Here is a 17,174-nt window from a genome sequence, read left to right on the forward strand (position 1 = left end):
TCTGTAGCTTTCAGTCTTTCCAAGACCATTGCAATGAAATTTTATTAAAAATTTTTGTGTTTTTTATATTTTTACATTCTAGATCAAAAGAAAACGTAAGTGGGAAATTTAAAATTTATCTGTAATGAATCGTAGTAAATATTAACGTGTCTAGCAGTATTAATATATTTGAATGTGGCACTCATATAAAATCGTCACTTTATTGAATTCATTGAAGAAGTGATCTTCAGTGGAAATATTTTAATGTATGCAGCTGATTTTGATTAATATTACAGTAGGATTTCAGCTGTCTTGTGTTAAAATGGGTCCATAAACACAGTCTTATGTGTTGGCTGCTTGTGTGCAGCAGTTGACAGAGTTGAGTGGTTGTGACAGAGAGTACGGCGCGAAAAGTTCGAAATATTTGCCATCTAGCTTTTTACAGAAAGTTTGCTGTCCTCTGCTATAGAATGAGATGTGCTTTTCTTTTCAATCAAGTTTAAAAGGGAGGAAAAACCTTGGCAGTGGCAGGGGGAGAACGGGGTGACTTTTTAGGTTAGAAGCGTTTGCTACAGTGTGTTCCTTCTCTTCTGATTCAGGTGTTTTCAGGTGAATCCGGCAGAATAACTATTAAAGCTAAAAGATTCTCTATCTGTGAACCTCTTAAGTATAGTGGTCACTGAGCTCCATTCTATCCTTAAATATGTAATGGAGTCTGGACACTTGTCTTTAAAAAAAAAAAACAGACACAGGTGAGCTTGACAGTGAGCTGTGCGTAGTTAGAAGACACACCGAAGGTGAGGATGATGTAAGCAACGTCATGGGTGTATTTGCTTCAGAGCTAAGTGTTTTGAGTCTGTTAAATAGTATATACGTGCGTATTCAAGAAAGAATCAGTAATATAACAAAAGTAAAAGTAAAACACATGGTTATTCCAGGCTAGAAGTGGTAATGGAATATTGCTTTAGAAATACTGTTAGGAAATACTTAGTGTGTCAGATTTACTAATTCTTTAAACATTTGTAGAAGACCTGCCATGTCTCAGGCACTCCGTAAGTTGATACAAATAAAGCGATGGTTGTGACTGAGTCCCTGTCAGTGATGAGTGGAGACAGACTTGGAAACAGAGGAGCGGGTGTTAGAGTGACGGCGATAGACCCTAACAGGCAGCACGGGGAGGGCTGCACGAGTCCATCCGGGAGGGAGGCCTGGGAAAGGACTTGCGAAGGAAATAACGATTTTAGTACGGTGTCTGTGCCGGCCTGGATTTGGGGCTTGTGAAGGCACCGAATCCAGCTCTGTCGCTTTTCTCCCAGGGCAGCTTTGTGTCGTCATCTGATGTGTCCCCTTTCAACTTGTGCCCTCGTGCAGGTGTCTCTGGGAACTGGATTGAGATTGCCTATGGTACGAGCTCTGGAGCGGTGCGTGTGATCGTGCAGCACCCGGAGACGGTGGGCTCGGGCCCGCAGCTTTTTCAGACTTTCACCGTTCACCGAAGTCCTGTTACAAAAATCATGCTGTCCGAGAAGCATCTGGTATCAGGTAAAGTCCTGGTGAGGAGCTCTGTCCCCTTAAAACCTTGTTTGCCTGTGTGTAATTTTCTAGACTCCACGAATGGAAAGAAGAGAAAAAACACTGGTTTATGTGAGAAAAACATATTAAAAGAAATGGTAGGAAAGTTTAATAACTGAAGAAATGTTATGGTTGTTTGTTAAAGAAAATTTATTTTTAATTTTGCCTGATTGTAGTATACATAAATCTAGTAAAGAGTTGAGCATATCTTTTACTTACTCTCTATTCTAATATTTTGTTCTCTTGGCAGATTATTTGAGGAAAATTACATTTTTTTGCGTTTGTTGTTCCTTAGTCATTAGGTTTTTTTTTTAAATGTAGATACTAATTAGATACTTAGATGATACAGATTTTTAAGCTTAATGAGTGTGACACAGTATGATGATCACACAGTAAAATTCCATTGATGAGGTTCACTGTATATGAAATTTCTAAAAGGCTTTAATTTTCTTTTGAGTCAGGTATATCAGTAGAGTTTGCTTTTACATTAAATCTTTTGTAGATCAGTTCCTGCCTAACTTAAACTTTTTATAAGCATCATTTTCATCTATCAAGTTTATTGTTTGTTTGAAGACTACGTCATACTAAAAGATGATGCATCTTTGACTAATCTGCAGTCTAAGTAAACACTCATGGGGCTGAAATACCTTGTCCACGGATGGATGGATGGGTGGGTGGGTGGATGGGTGCATGGATGGGTGTGCTTTTATTGATATTTAATTGCTTGAGTATAAAGTCAAGTGGTTTTGAGTATAATTATGCCCCCCCCCCCAAACAATCCATTTCTCTCCTCTTTGGGTTTTCTTAAAGCAGCTCACCTGCCTCTCTGAAGAGTCTTTGTCACACTCTTGTTGGTTCCATCTCTTTTGCCCAGTCACTAAGTGTTGGTTTGCCTCAGAGCTCTTCCTCGATTCTCCATTCTTCCTTGTCTGTAGTGTTCTTGGTGACTTGAGTGTCACCGTCTGTGTGTCAGTGACCCCCAGACTTTTTCTTCACCTGTGACCATTCACAGAGTTCCAAACTTATATATCTAGGGTCTGTCTCTGGTTGGATAGACATGTCAGAATTAACCTGGATAAACAGTACTTTCGCTGTTTCCCTCAGAAGCCATCTCAGTACACAGTATCACCAGTGCTCATTTCCTCAAGCCGAAGACCTAGGAACCGCTCTTGGTTCTTCCCTTTCTCACATCCCCACAAATGTGTAATCTGTCACTGAGTCCTTTTAGCTTTGCTTCAACGTATGTCACAGATCTGATCACTCGGTGTCCATTGCTGCCAGCCTGGTAGCTTTTATCATTTCTCCCCCAGATCACTGAGCTCAAATGTTTTTTTTGTCTGTTTCTCTCTTGCCTCTCTGAGGTTCATGTTCCTTATGGTAGGTAGAGCCAGAAATATCTTTTAAAAATGTAAACCTTGCTGATTCCCAGTGGCTTCCTATTGAGTGCAGGATAAATAAATGAATAGGGTTTTTGCTGTTATGGGTCCTGTCTTCTTTTCAAGTCTCTTTTTCTCTCTGCCCTTCATGTCACTTTCCTCATTGCTCACAACACCCTAACCCTTTGGCTTTTTGATTTGTTAAAAATGCTTCAGAACTTTTGCACTTCTTTTTTTTAAGATTTTATTTACTTATTTGACAGACAGAGATCACAAGCAGGCAGAGAGGCAGGCAGAGAGAGAGGAGGAAGCAGGCTCCCCCCTGAGCAGAGAGCCCGATGCGGGGCTTGATCCCAGGACCCCAGGATCATGACCCAAGCCAAAGGCAGAGGCTTTAACCCACCGAGCCGCCCAGGCGCCCTTGCACTTCTTTTTATTTGAAATGTTTCACGCCTTGATACTTGTTTGGCTGCCTTCTTGTCATTCAGGTCCTTTTCCAGTACCTCCTCAGTGAGGCCACCCAGTCCCGCTCAGCCAGACGTCTCTCCAGGTCGCTTTCCCTGTCACCATCTCGATTGGTTTTCTTCATAGACTTATCCCTGGATCATTGTTCTGTTTGCTTATTTATCGTCTGTCTCCCTCTGAAGAATGTCAGTCTTACAGTAGCAGAAGCTCTTTTACTCTGTTCTCAACACTTAACCGTACTTCTTTGACACATAAAAGATGCTGAAGAAATGTTACGTAAAATGAGGTAATTGGATCCTATGAGAAAATAAGACTGTTTTGCCAAGGTTATTGTGATGTTCAGATGACCATACTTAGACTCCTGAGTGCTGTTGTTTTGATGGTGATGAGGCTCCTGCAGGATGAGGTTCCAGAGAACTACACAGTGCGATCTGCATTTTAACATCAAATATTTCTTGTAGGTTTGAAATTTAAATAAATTTGTCAAGAAAAATGTCCAGTTGAGCTAAAAATCGAGAGTATTTTATGTTAACTCAGTTACATTATTCTGCCACCTGGAGGATACCAACATGTATGTAACGACATTCTTTTTCTGATAGTGTTAGTTTTCATGTCTTAAATAGAAACTTAAATGATAATTTTAACATAATAGTCATAATTGCCTGTTGAATCACTTTAAGTGTTTAAGGTATTTTCTTTTTTTTTTTTTTAAGGTATTTTTCTGAATCCTGGTAAGCGTAAGACTGAAATCAGGAAATTATTTCCCATGAAGTTGATTAAACAGCCTAGAACTAAATGTCTCCTTTTTCACCAGAAACCAGTATCCTGAGACATGAGAATTTTGTTACATAAATAACACTGATACTTTGAATTTTTATTGCTATTTGTTAAAATTAAATTTCTGAAGTTCTGTTTCAAATTTGCAACTGTGGCCATTTACCCAGTAGGAAAGGTGTGTATATATGAAAGTTTGGATACTTTCCTAGTATTTACTGGTGAAGTCATAGCTCATTGCTAATAATAGCACATTCTCTGGAATCCAGATAAATTGCACTTTTCCATTAAAAAGGAATGCCACAAAAGCATATTTATTTATTTATTTATTTATTTTTTAAAGCACTTTTTTTTTAATAAGTCATGCCACAAATGTACTTTTTTTCTTTTACATTAATATCAGTTGCTGGTTTATATTTTCTAAAGGAGTATTTAGATAAAAAACAATAGAGGTCAGGTACTTGTTAGATATCTCAATATATATCCACTTAATATTATTTACATGACAAAAAAAAGCTAGTTGGAGTATGTTTCTTAAATATAGCCTCTCATTTTATATAAAAATACTTTATTTTAATTTTTCTTAATATAGCTATGAGTGGGCGATAGAAGCTTTTTGACAAGTGTAATTTGTGGCAGTAAATTTTCAGGAACTCCTGATCTAGGTTGTTTAATATTTAACAGACGCAGTTTCAGTGGTTGAAAAAAATAAACTGCACAACTCATTTACTATGTAGTTTAGCCACAGAACAGAATAATATTCAGCATCTTTTGTCTTACGTACACCTTTTTTTTTTTTTTAACCTTTTTTACATTTATACTCAACAGGCTACTTTTATAAGGACTCATGGATTTACTCACACTTCTTAGATTTGTAGCAAGGTAAACTGTATTCAGTTATTTCAATTTTGTTGGCTAGGTACAGATTAAACATAACTTTAGGGTAAATGTGTCATCAGCCATTCAAAATATGCTGTGATCTATCCAAGGTTATAGTTTAAAAAGTTAAAATTTGTTTATAAAAGTGATTTTTTTTGATGCTTTTATAATCTATATTTAGCAACTTATTTTTTGTTTTCTTTCCTAGTGTGTGCCGACAATAATCATGTCCGGACATGGACGGTAACACGATTCAGAGGCATGATCTCTACTCAGCCAGGTTCTACTCCGTTAGCGTCATTCAAGATACTGTCTCTGGAGGAGACGGAAAGTCACGGAAGCTATTCCTCTGGAAATGACATAGGTGGGTTAGATAATTTGGGGGCATTTTCAAGTACTTTGTGGGCAATGCAGAAGTAGTATGTTAACTGTAGTAGAAACCTAAAATGAGTTTCAAATAGAAATTTTTCACTTCAGTTTTGAAACTCATTTAAAAGAAATTTAATGTGTTTCTTAGTTCTATAAATTCACAAACTATAGCCTTTTTTTGCTTAAAAAGTTGAGAGCAAAGTTTTTATCTGTTTATCATTTCCTTATTAAAATAATATCTCCAAATGCTAACCACTTTAGGTTGTAATTAAAAGTCAGGATAGGGAAAAAAATAAATAAATAAAAGCCAGGATAGCAGTGCACATTTGACACCTGAAGCTTTTTTTTTTTTTTTTCCTTTTATTGCTAATAATCTGAAAATAAAATTTTGAAGGTGGCAAAGGGCTGGCTGTGTTACATGCTAGCAGTTGTCTTGATGGCATTGCAGTAGCTTTTAGAAAATGATAATAGCACATCTCAGTCAATACGCTCTGATTTCAGCAAAAAGTATATTAAGTTGGTGTGACTTGTCCGTCACGACACCATATGACATATGTGGATGTGGATTCTCTCTCTCTCTCTCTCACACACACACACACACACACACATACTCTCTCTCTCTCTCTCTCTCTCTGTCTTCAGCAAAAGTAAATGAAGTTGGTGTGACATGTCTGTCATGATACCGTATGACTTGTTCGGATGTGGATTTTCTCTCTCTCTCTCTCTCTCTTACACACACACACACACACACACACACACACAGTCTTCACAGAGACAATCATTTTCCCCAGGGGCCCTTTTGGAAGAATTTCTACTGTATATACATTGTGTCTCACGTACTTTTAATAGTTCATAAGACCTGCTCACTGACTCCTGTGCCTGTCTGGTCATTTTTTAAATAAGCAGAAATTGTAGCACTGATGGAAAATAGGGAGTATATGAGAGGTCTTTTACTAGATTTGTTTTATGTGAAACATTTAAATATATGTCCATCCAGAATATGCCCTCACGGTAAAGATTTCAAAGTGGTTATCTTTTTTTTTTAAGATTTTATTTATTTGACAGAGAGAGAGGGGGACACAAACTCCTCGCTGAGCAGAGAGCCCAATGTGGGGCTCAATCCCAGGACCCTGGGATCATGACCTGAGCTGAAGGCACAGGCTTAACCCACTGAGCCATCCAGGTGCCCCTCAAAATAGTTATCTTTGAAAAAATACAAGCTGCTTATGGGAATTATACTACCACAGTCTTAGTGGTTTTTTCAAAGAAACACTAGGTTTTGGTGATTTGAACTAACTGCTCTGTGACACAGTTTTCTATGTGATCTAGGCACTGGAAGTTTAGTTTTATCTTATCAATGTATTTTTTTTTCCTGATTTATTGAGCTATAATTGACATATAACATTGTGCAGGGTTAAGTTACAGCATCAACAATTATATTGAGTGCCTTTGCTCCAAGTATTAGAAATATTTAAAAAAAAAAAGAAAAGAAAAGAAAAGAAAAAAGAAATGCAGTGAACCTCAAGTTGCAGTGTAGTGACCAGTGGGGATAAAAAGCAAACAGTTACATGGGGCGAGGCACCCAGGGCAGATAGTGCTAGTCTCCGTGCTAGGTGTTGTGGCCTACTGTCCCAGTTAATCTCCCTGACAATTTTATGAGGTAGATTATTGCCACTTAACACTGATGGAAACTGACGAGGTCTTAATGTTTGGACTAAAACTTTGAGCTGAGACACGAAGGTATAGAATGTTACCGGATGAGGACATTATTGTCCGAGAAAACAGCATGCTAGAGGGATAGAGGCCCAGAGAACCTGGCAAGTTTAGAAAATGTCAAGGTCATTAGTAGTTGCTGGTACGTGGGTAAGAATTATAGGGCGTGAGACTGGGTGGAAGGGCAGGGTCCGATCATGGAATGTCAGATCAGGGAGAACATGTGTAATGTGAATAAACAGATGTTTTGGAACAGCCCTGTAAGTGACAATAGCCTTGTGAAATATTTGAAAGAGGGAAGGGAGATTTTTTTCCCCCCCTTTATAATTTTTTAAGAAAATATATTAAGAGCTAGACATTCAGGTTAGTGGAACAGAATAGAAAGTCCAGCTTCAGAGGCTCCTGTGGGTGGGATCTGGACGGCAGCGGGTAGCTGAGTAATCAGTATCAGAGGCCGCTGTGAAACAAAGAACGGAGCGACTTAGAAAGCAAGAAGCTCAGAGGAGTCTTTCTGATTCCCTGCTCCTTCCTCACCATTGAAGATAGACGCCTGAGAACATTTTGTGTTCTGAAGGAGCCAGCTTGGGGAGAGGAGTTGGAGAAACTTGAAATTCGGGGTTGGGGGATGTGGATCACTGAGGTACAAAAAGTTATGTGAGAATCTCCCATGAAAGTAAAGGTTGAAGGGAGAGAAGATACAGTCCCAGAACCCTCGTCCCTGGTTATTTTATTCAGCATCGCTATTTTGACTTTGGTTATGGGTTATTGAATGAGGACCATCATTTCCTCCAGTAGAATCAGACTTCAGAAGACTGTCCAGTCGCTGAGCCCCTGCGCAGCCTCATGAGGAGCCAGAGGTCTTGGGTGTGAACTCCAGTTCCGTTAGTCAGGACCCGTGAGGTCTCTGGTTCCCTGATCTCTTGATGCCTTACTTTTCTTATCTGTAAAATGAAGATAATAATAGTGTATCCCTTATGTGGTTGTTAAGAAGACTAAAATGAGTTACTTGGGAAGCATTTCCTGTGGCACACAGTGAGCATAGTGTAGGTACTTGCTAGCTAATAAAGATGTTCCATTTATTAATTAGGTGTGATTCATGTAAAATTGTTTCATACATCACATACTTTTTGTGAATAACCAGTTGGTATTATTTTAGTGAGTGAGTATGAAAACAAGAATTATTAGAATTTTATGTTTAAGTTTTGCATGAAATATTTTTTTTATATTGTTCAGAATCTTTCTAAAATATATGAGCTAGTCACCTGCCTTGCCAAGTACAATCAAGTAAAAATAATTGAATCCTTTTTTTCAGATGGAAAACCTTGCAGGATGCAGCAGGTTTCTGATTAATTAAATTTATATTTATTAATTAAATTCTGTTTAATGAGGTTGCACTTTATTCTTTAAGGGTTTGCATGCAGCTTTGCAAAAAAAAGAGTAAAATCCGTAATACATAATTTTACTTATATGTCCTTTTTCTGAGGTTATAAGAAACTGAGCACATTCTCAAAGATAAAACCTGTAGAGCCTATATTTTAACAGGTCTCATTCTAGTACTCTTGATGTATAGTCTTATGCAAATTAATGCCTTCAGCTTTAATGGCCATAGTGCATAAAATACAACTTGAAATTTTAATGTATTTCTTTAAGAAAGATTTAATGCAAGTTGGAGTACTTGCCAAAGCCCTTCATTCTTGTCTGACTTGGACATGGAATACACAATGCTATATAGTGATAGGCATGGAAAAATTTTTTTTTCCTCTTTGATACTGATATTCATGTTCCTTTTGTTCAGTGAAACCAACCGAATTTCAGTTAACTTGTTTTGCATTGTCTGTTTCCTAACCCAGGGCCTTTCGGAGAGCGAGATGATCAACAGGTGTTTATCCAGAAAGTTGTTCCCATCACCAACAAACTGTTCGTAAGACTCTCATCGACTGGGAAAAGGTAAAACTTTATGGTAGAGGTGTTTATATTCAGAAGTCACTTTTGTCTTAAAAAACCTGTTGAATAATTTGGCATATTGATGAAAGAGTGCTACCAGAAACAAATTGTTGAAAAAAGAAATCTAGTCATAATCTTGTGATCATTTTAGCTTAAAATAAAGACAGTATTTAGTCCTTATTCTCTAGCATTTATTTAGATTTTCAAGCATGCTGAGGATAGTGAAGGACAAGTTATAGAGCAAGAGTCATGAATTTGATGGCAGAGAGTTGGACTAAATTCTAATTTTGGCATTTGCTCTTAACTAGCTATGAAAATTCAACTTGTTGCTTTTTTTCTCTGAGCCCCCTCCCCAGTTTCTTTATAAAATAAAGTTCACCTACCATGGCAAGATGTTATAAGATAAAATGAGTTAAAAACATGAAATATCTTGTGTGGTCCCTGGCACTAACAGATGCACAATGGAAGTTCGTTTCCCCTTCTTTTTCCATTTGAGTGAAATTTTACTTCTTTTAAATTATTACATGTAGCTTCACACAGATTGAGCTGCTGTACGTTTCTCTTCTTTAAAAACCTAAGATTTGGGTGCCTGGGTGGCTCAGTCGTTAAGCATCTGCCTTCAGTTGAGGTCATGATCTCAGGATCTTGGGATCAAGCCCCGTATCAGGCTTCCTGCTTGGCAGAAAGCCTGCTTCTCCCTCTCCCACTCTGTCTGCTTGTGTTCCCTCTCTCACTGTGTCTCTCTCTGTCAAATAAATAAATAACATCTTAAATAAAATAAATAAAAATAAAAACCTACGATTTTTTTGCAGGCCAAACAAGTGAAAAAGGTAGAGTTCCTATTAGTAGTCATTAAGAAGTTTACGGATTTTCATATAAATGTTAACAAATGCTACTGATATTCTTACCCTTCAGCATATGGTCTCTGATATTTTAAAGAATAATCTCTTGGAGATACATTTTCTTCCATCAAAGTTCATTGCATGTAGTCCTCAGCAGTTGTTAAATGAATTGATGCTAGAGAATGATTTTTATGTACTAAACTATCTTTTTGTCACCTTGTTTTTTTAAAGAAAATATATTAGAAGCCTGTGATGTAGTTAGAAGTTGAATTAATATCTTGAGAAATGTTATAAGTTATTGTGATTTATTGTGTTCTCTGCATATTCAGTGAAGATGTTGCCAAACATTTATTAAAACTGCCGCATAACATCTTCTAGCGATGTAGTATTTCATAGCCTTGTTCAATTCTAGTGTCTCCCCTCTTCTGTTACTTTAAAGATTTATTTACTTATTTTAGAGAGAGAGATCAAGCAGGAAGGGGGAGGGGCAGAGGGAGAAGGAGAGAGAAACCCAGGTAGACTCTGCACTGAGTGTGGAGCCTGACGTGGGGCTCAGTCATGACCCCAAGATCAGACTCGAGCCTAAACTAAGGGTCGTAAGCTCAACCGACTGTGCCACCCAGGTGCCCCTTTTCTGTTACTGTAAACAGTAGCAGAGTGTTAGAAGCAATTATAATCTGTATAACAAAATAAATTTTATAATTTTTATATTTACGATTCCAGAGGAAAAGATATGTTTATAAAAATAATCAGAAATTATTTTACAGAATCGAATAGGAAACCAACCCTTTATGAAGCTAATGTAAAGCAAAGCTTTTGTTTAAAGATAGTTCAGATTCTTAAGAATGAGAAGTAAAATGAAAAGGTTTTATTGAAAGTGGGCAGCAACAAACCTTATCAGCGTTTTAAAGGAAGAAGTAATTCTAAGGAATCTAGCCCATAGGAAAAACAAAAAGCAAAATCATCTTTGTTTTCAAGCAGATAGGTTTATATTATTTCATTTCACTTTATTTTAAATGTAAACAGTAATCTAGATTTATAAAATATTTTATATCAATTTATAGGTATTAGTTAAATATAATTCACTATATCAAGAAAAATTTAATTATCTTGATAAACACAGAAAAAACATTTGATAGTTCACCCATTTTTGACTTCAAAAAAAGGAATCTTGTACTTAAAATGACAGATTACTTTTAATCTGAAAATAATACCTATAAAAACAATTATAGTACACTTTATACTCTGGTGAAATATTGAAAACTTTTCCCTTAGATTGGGAATGAGACTAGAATAGCCTCTGTCCCTATATGTGGGCATCTAGTAATTAACCCCTCTCCCCTTACCACTTTTTGCCCTGCCTGCTAGGAAGCTCAGCTATGCTCCATATGCTGTTTTTTGTTTCTTACATTGATAAGGATTGTATTTCCCCTTCCTCCTTTATTTTTGACCTTGCATTTGCCTGGTACTAATTGTTCCTTTTTAAATTTTTTTTATTTATAAGCCCCTTCTGTTTTGAAGTAGTCTGGGATAAATAATTAAGTACAGTTCAGTCAACTCTTATATGACTTTGACACATCATTTGCTGATACTGTTCCTTGGTTTCCTTATTTGTCAAACATGATAGTTGTTCATTCTCAGGTTCTTTTACCCTTAATGAAAATTAATGAAATAGTTATAAAAATGCTTCAGAAAAGTTAAGAATATTATCCTAATGGAGGGTGCTACTTAGATCTCTCCATACAGCTCTGCATTTTTTTTCTGGTTTCAGACTTGTAATTTGCACATACATTTTAAATGACCTCTCAAGATCTTTTCTAGTTTCTTGCCTAGTTGCTTTGTTTCTTTCTGCCTTTTAGTTTTATAACGTCTTTTTAAAGAATTATTCAATTCCTATCAAGGTTCTTTTCTGTTTTTCTTTTTTTTAATTTTTTTTTTTTTATTTGACGGAGAGAGAGATCACAAGTAGGCAGAGAGGCAGGCAGAGAGAGAGGAAGGGAAGCAGGCTCCCCGCTGAGCAGATAGCCCGATGTGGGGCTCGATCCCAGGACTCCGGGATCATGACCTGAGCTGAAGGCAGAGGCTTTAACCCACTGAGCCACCCAGGCTCCCCTTAAATTTTTTTTATTATTTTTTTTCTTTCTGTTTTTCTCTTAAGCGTGACTTAAACTATTGCATTATTTCAGTTATTCAAATACATTGTTTTATAAGAGCCTTTTCTCTATACTCAAACAGCATTCAAATTTTATTTCTGTCAACTCGCCTTGAGCTTTTTAATGTTTTACATATAGAGGACGCTCATACAGAAACAATTGATTTCAAAAATCTGGCTTACAAAATGTTAGTTGTTCCCCATCTTCGACAGAATCTGTGAGATCCAGGCTGTTGACTGCACAACAATATCGTCGTTCACGGTGAGAGAATGTGAGGGCTCGAGCAGGATGGGCTCCCGGCCACGGCGCTACTTGTTCACGGGCCACACGAACGGCAGCATTCAGATGTGGGACCTGACCACTGCCATGGATATGGTGAACAAAAGTGAAGAGAGGGGTAAGTTCCGCGCCCAGAGCTCTTCGTCGCAGGGTGTGCCTCTGACGGCAGTGATGGTAATGAGGGTGTGTCTTCCCAAGATGTAGGTGGTCCCACTGAGGAGGAGCTGCTCAAGTTACTGGATCAGTGCGACCTGAGCACATCTCGCTGCGCTACTCCTAACATCAGTCCAGCAACTTCCGTGCTCCAGCACAGCCGCCTCCGGGAGTCCAGTTCCAGGTGAGGGTGGGGGTCGGGGACTGTGTCGCGGGTTCGCTTGGTTGCTTTGGGGAAGATTGGGAGATCCCGTAATCACATAGTTGTTGGAAGCCACGTTGTTCAAGGCACGTTTTTAATTCAGACTTCATGTTGATACTCAGTTGTTGTTTTTTTTAAATAGTAATTTCTTATCCTCAAGCATATCTGATTCTTTTAATAGAAAAACACATTTTCCCTTTAACTTTTGTGACTTGCTGCCAATCTGGATGCCTTTTATGCAATCAACAGTTCATTCAAAGGAAATTAGAAAAACCACATGTCACCTTGGATAGTATGTGACACTTTGTTCCTGTTGCCTCGGGGACATATTAATCAAAGTGATGACATCATCTGTCTAATCTTGGATTTAGTTATTACGTACTTTTAATACAGTGGCTTAGTGTATCTTCCAGCTAGCACATTTTTAACAATTCCGAAATTTGAACTAAGGACCAAATACTGATAAATACTGATTTATATTAGTTCCGCATTAGTTTTAAAGGGTCCCCCCCCATCACTTTTTTCAGTTATTTAGAAATCCAGCTGGACTGAATATGTATATGATATTATTTTCATTGGTAATTTGATACACGTACAACTCTGCAAACACTAATACATACTATAAAGAGTCTTAATAAGTAAATTTTTATTTATAGAAATTCTTTTTTTTTTTAATTGTTTTTTTAGAGATTTTATTTATTTATTTGATAGAGATTATAAGTGGGCAGAGAGGCAGGCAGAGACAGAGAGACGGGGAAGCAGGCTCCCCGCTGAGCAGAGAGCCCGATGTGGGGCTCGATCCCAGGACCCTGGGATCATGACCTTAGCTGAAGGCAGAGGCTTTAACCCACTAAGCCACCCAGGCACCCCTACATCACTCTTTATATATTTAAATAATGTCTTTTCAGGTAGTTTAATGAGATAGGCCCCTGAAAAAATCTCAGAAATCTAAACTATAATTTTTAAAAACTCTCTTTCAGCCTTCAGCTCCAGCACCATGAAACCATCCACGAAGCAGCTACTTATGGTTCCATGAGGCCTTACAGAGAGAGTCCCCTGTTAGCAAGAGCAAGGAGAACTGAGAGCTTCCACAGTTACAGGGACTTCCAGACTGTTAATTTGAACAGAAATGTAGACAGAGGTGTCCCTGAAAATGGGAACGTGGGTCCAATACAAGCCGAAGTAAAGGGGGCAACAGGGGAGTGTAATGTGTCAGAGAGAAAGTCTCCTGGAACAGAAATGAAGAGTTTGAGAGAATCAGATGGTGGATTGGAAGTGCACAAAATAGCTGAAGGTCTAGAATCCAAGAAAAGGTCCTCAGAAGAAGAAAATGAAAATAAAGTGGAATTACGGAAGAAAGGGGGATTTGAAGGAGGAGGATTCCTTGGGAGAAAGAAAGTTCCCTATCTGGCCTCATCCCCGAGTACTTCTGACGGAGGAACGGACTCCCCGGGGACTGCATCTCCTTCTCCTACGAAGACCACGCCATCTCCTCGGCATAAAAAAAGCGATTCTTCAGGTCAAGAATACGGCTTGTGAAAACTCACCAAAATAAATAGTTGTTTTGTTAATTTAGAGGAAAGTTCGCAACTTTACTGGATTTCAGTACATTCGCTTTTACACCAAACTTCACAAGAAATTAAAACCGGAGTTCATTCGGTATCTTTTTAACAGAATTACCCGGAGTGAGGAGGTAAAAATAATTCTGTCTCTTTGGACCTTTTGGAAAGTTTTTTTTAGTTTTACAAGTACATTCAACAGATTATTTGTAAAGCAGGAGTCCATTTCAACGTTTAGCTACTCTGGATTTTGGAAGCAAAATACCGAGTCGGACTGACCTGGGGCGCACTGCACTTGGCCATCCCTGAGGGCGCAGGGACCAGCAGATGGCGCTCCTGATCTCCTCGTGCTTGAGATTTGTCTCGCATCGTCCTGTGAAGTGAATCACATTAAATCTCTCTGGATAGTCTCCCAACACTTCTTGTGATTGCCACGTGTTTACCAGATATTTAATGAGGTGCTATGTTTGTGAAAAATTACCTAATTCAGAAACACTATTAATGTTGACCACCAGATTACACTATGTAGTAGGCAGTCCCTTCGGATGTTTTTCTTAAATCGTGGGTCATTTTCTGATTCTCATTATTTGGAGTTCTTAAATCTTAGAGTGTCACCAATATTAAATACCCAAAGTCCATTTAAACTTTCTTTAAAGTTGGAGCAGTTGTCTGTGTTTGAAACAGTTGAAATAAAAAATAATAATCAAGGCTAGAGCTTTGCGTGCCCAGAAGGGAAACCATCCTAGTCTTCCGTCTGCCTTGTCTGATTTAGGGGGCCACGTGTGTCCCCCCACTGTCAATAATGAAAATAATTAAGTCAGAATGTCGCCATATTGTTAAGCTTCTAAGACGGCAGTTCTCAACTTTTGGTTAAAGGTTTTGGCTGCTATACAAATAATTGTTTTAAAATATATTTTGAATTATGAGACAAATTTTTTGTACCTTTTTTTTCGTTTGGAATACTTTTCAAGTTTCTGCACATAGGGCAATTGTAAATTTAAAGCATTAAGCATTTATTGGTGAATAATGTATATATTCCCTGTCAAGAAATATGAGTGAAATTGAAATAAATTCTTTAAAGTTTACTATATTGCTAGTGGTTTCACAACACTTGTATTTATTTATCAATGAAGTCTAATAAAATTGATTAAGACGATGTGTTCTCGGTTATTTAAGGAGTAGTTATGCTGTTTGAAGTACACCTATAAGGCTGGCTGGGGTCTGCTTCCGGCGGTTAGAAGGGGGGAGGGCAGAGGGGGAACGGAAGAGGCCCAGAGGGTGACTTACATTCTCGTTGAGGGGGAGGGTCGGGCCCAACATCCTTGCCATATTGCTAAGGATTTGCCATTATCTTCATAGCCACTTTCCCCTTCCCACAGTCAGGTAAAAGGTGGGTGGGCGAGTAAGAAAATGAGTGAAAAAGTTTGTATTTAACCAGCCTTCTCCAAGAGTAAGGCCATGGGGTAGGGAGGAGCTGGAGACTATGACATAGCAAAAGCCCATAAAGAGGCAACTCGCTAAAGCACAGGTTGCAGTCTACTACGAGGCAGATCTTTTTGTTTCTCTCACTTAGGAGAGTTTGAACCTTGATGCGGTGACGGGGGTTGGAGCCTGCATGGCGCTTTGTCGCCTGGAGCAGATGATCCGTTCTGGGCCTCAGCATTTTCCTTCTGCCTACCTCAGGAGGTGTTTCTGTCACTGAAAAAACTTGAGCTGAATCTATATACTTCGTGTTTGATGAACAACAGGAACAGAATTAGAATTGTCACAGTGAGGAGAGTGTTTCCACTAATTCTGTATTTCAGAGCGGTCTCAGAAGGACTCACACACCGGCTGCAGAGGTACTGCTCCCCTCAGTTTATAGAGGCGATCATGAGGAGAAATTACTTAGCCACAAGTCTTGTCAGCTACCAAGCCAACTTTTGAACCCACGTCTGCCTGTTTCGGAAGCCTGTGGTCTTGCTCCTGGCTTTCTCATCAAGGCTGATACATGGCCCTCACCTCAGGTTAGGCACGGACACTTGTTGGGGCCTCCAGACCTGCCAAGTTCAAATCTGGTGGGTGGGGCCCACGCTTTGTAAAAAGCCCCACGGTTGATTCTAACGGGCACTGATGGCTGAGATCAGAACATCCTATTAAATGGGCTCACCCTTATCGTCATCATTTATGTGTAAATTATAACTTGGAGCTGTTAGTGTGTTTTCATAAACCTTGTTTACATTGAAAAATTAAGCAAACCATCTTGAGATGAATTTACATGATATTTGTGTGTTGGAAATAAACTGCTCAGATGTGACATAATTAAGTTCCTTATCCCTGAATCACTCCATCTGGCCTATGTTTTATTTACAGGTTGTTCGAGCTGAATTCTATTGACGACAGCAATGACTTTAAGATCAGCATCAGGTACACGGGCAGATTAGTATTTAGGTTTTCCATTTAGTGGAAACAACAACATCTCATCTATAAATAAAATTTTTAATAGAGATTCTAAAACCATGGCTACACACTCTTATCAAACCACTAATATTAGGAGTAACAACAGTAGTTCTGAAGCTGGAAAGGTGGTCTCTGGGAGTGGTCAGACCTGTGTCGGGAGATTAAGAACCAACTGAAAGGGATTTGTAGAGACCTCGTTGTCCTTTGTGGTGTATCCCAGGGGCACAGTCCCTGAGCACAGCTAGCAGCTCAGCCCCTGAGCGCCTCTGGGTTGCTTTCCACCTTTGCTACTGGCTCTCGACACCAGAACCCCCGGATCTCCTGTAGGCTTTGAAAAGCTTGGTGGGCACCTGGGTGGCTCAGTGGGTTAAAGCCTCTGCCTTTGGCTCAGGTCATGATCTCAGGGTCCTGGGATCGAGCCCCGCATCAGGCTCTCTGCTCAGCAGGGAGCCTGCTTCCCTTCCTCTCTGCCTGCC

The 17,174-nt window shown here is 38.8% G+C and overlaps 1 protein-coding gene across 2 annotated transcripts in view; it reads left to right on the forward strand.

Annotated features, from left to right (window-relative positions):
- The window catches only part of KCTD3 (potassium channel tetramerization domain containing 3), a 52,385-nt gene extending 36,970 nt beyond the window's left edge, over positions 1-15,415 (forward strand). The window contains exons 13-18 of one of the 2 annotated variants that reach the window (XM_047704763.1): positions 1,351-1,521; positions 5,254-5,409; positions 8,978-9,074; positions 12,279-12,463; positions 12,550-12,682; positions 13,681-15,415. In XM_047704763.1, the coding sequence (XP_047560719.1) occupies positions 1,351-1,521; positions 5,254-5,409; positions 8,978-9,074; positions 12,279-12,463; positions 12,550-12,682; positions 13,681-14,239 (1,301 nt within the window). In that variant the 3' untranslated portion in view covers positions 14,240-15,415. Of the gene's footprint in view, positions 1-1,350; positions 1,522-5,253; positions 5,410-8,977; positions 9,075-12,278; positions 12,464-12,543; positions 12,683-13,680 lie in introns of both variants that reach the window. The other variant, XM_047704762.1, reaches the window with a different exon arrangement.
- Positions 15,416-17,174: the final 1,759 nt, after the last annotated feature.

Source organism: Lutra lutra, chromosome 15 (assembly GCF_902655055.1).
Source record: "Lutra lutra chromosome 15, mLutLut1.2, whole genome shotgun sequence".
NCBI classification, from domain to species: domain Eukaryota; kingdom Metazoa; phylum Chordata; class Mammalia; order Carnivora; family Mustelidae; genus Lutra; species Lutra lutra.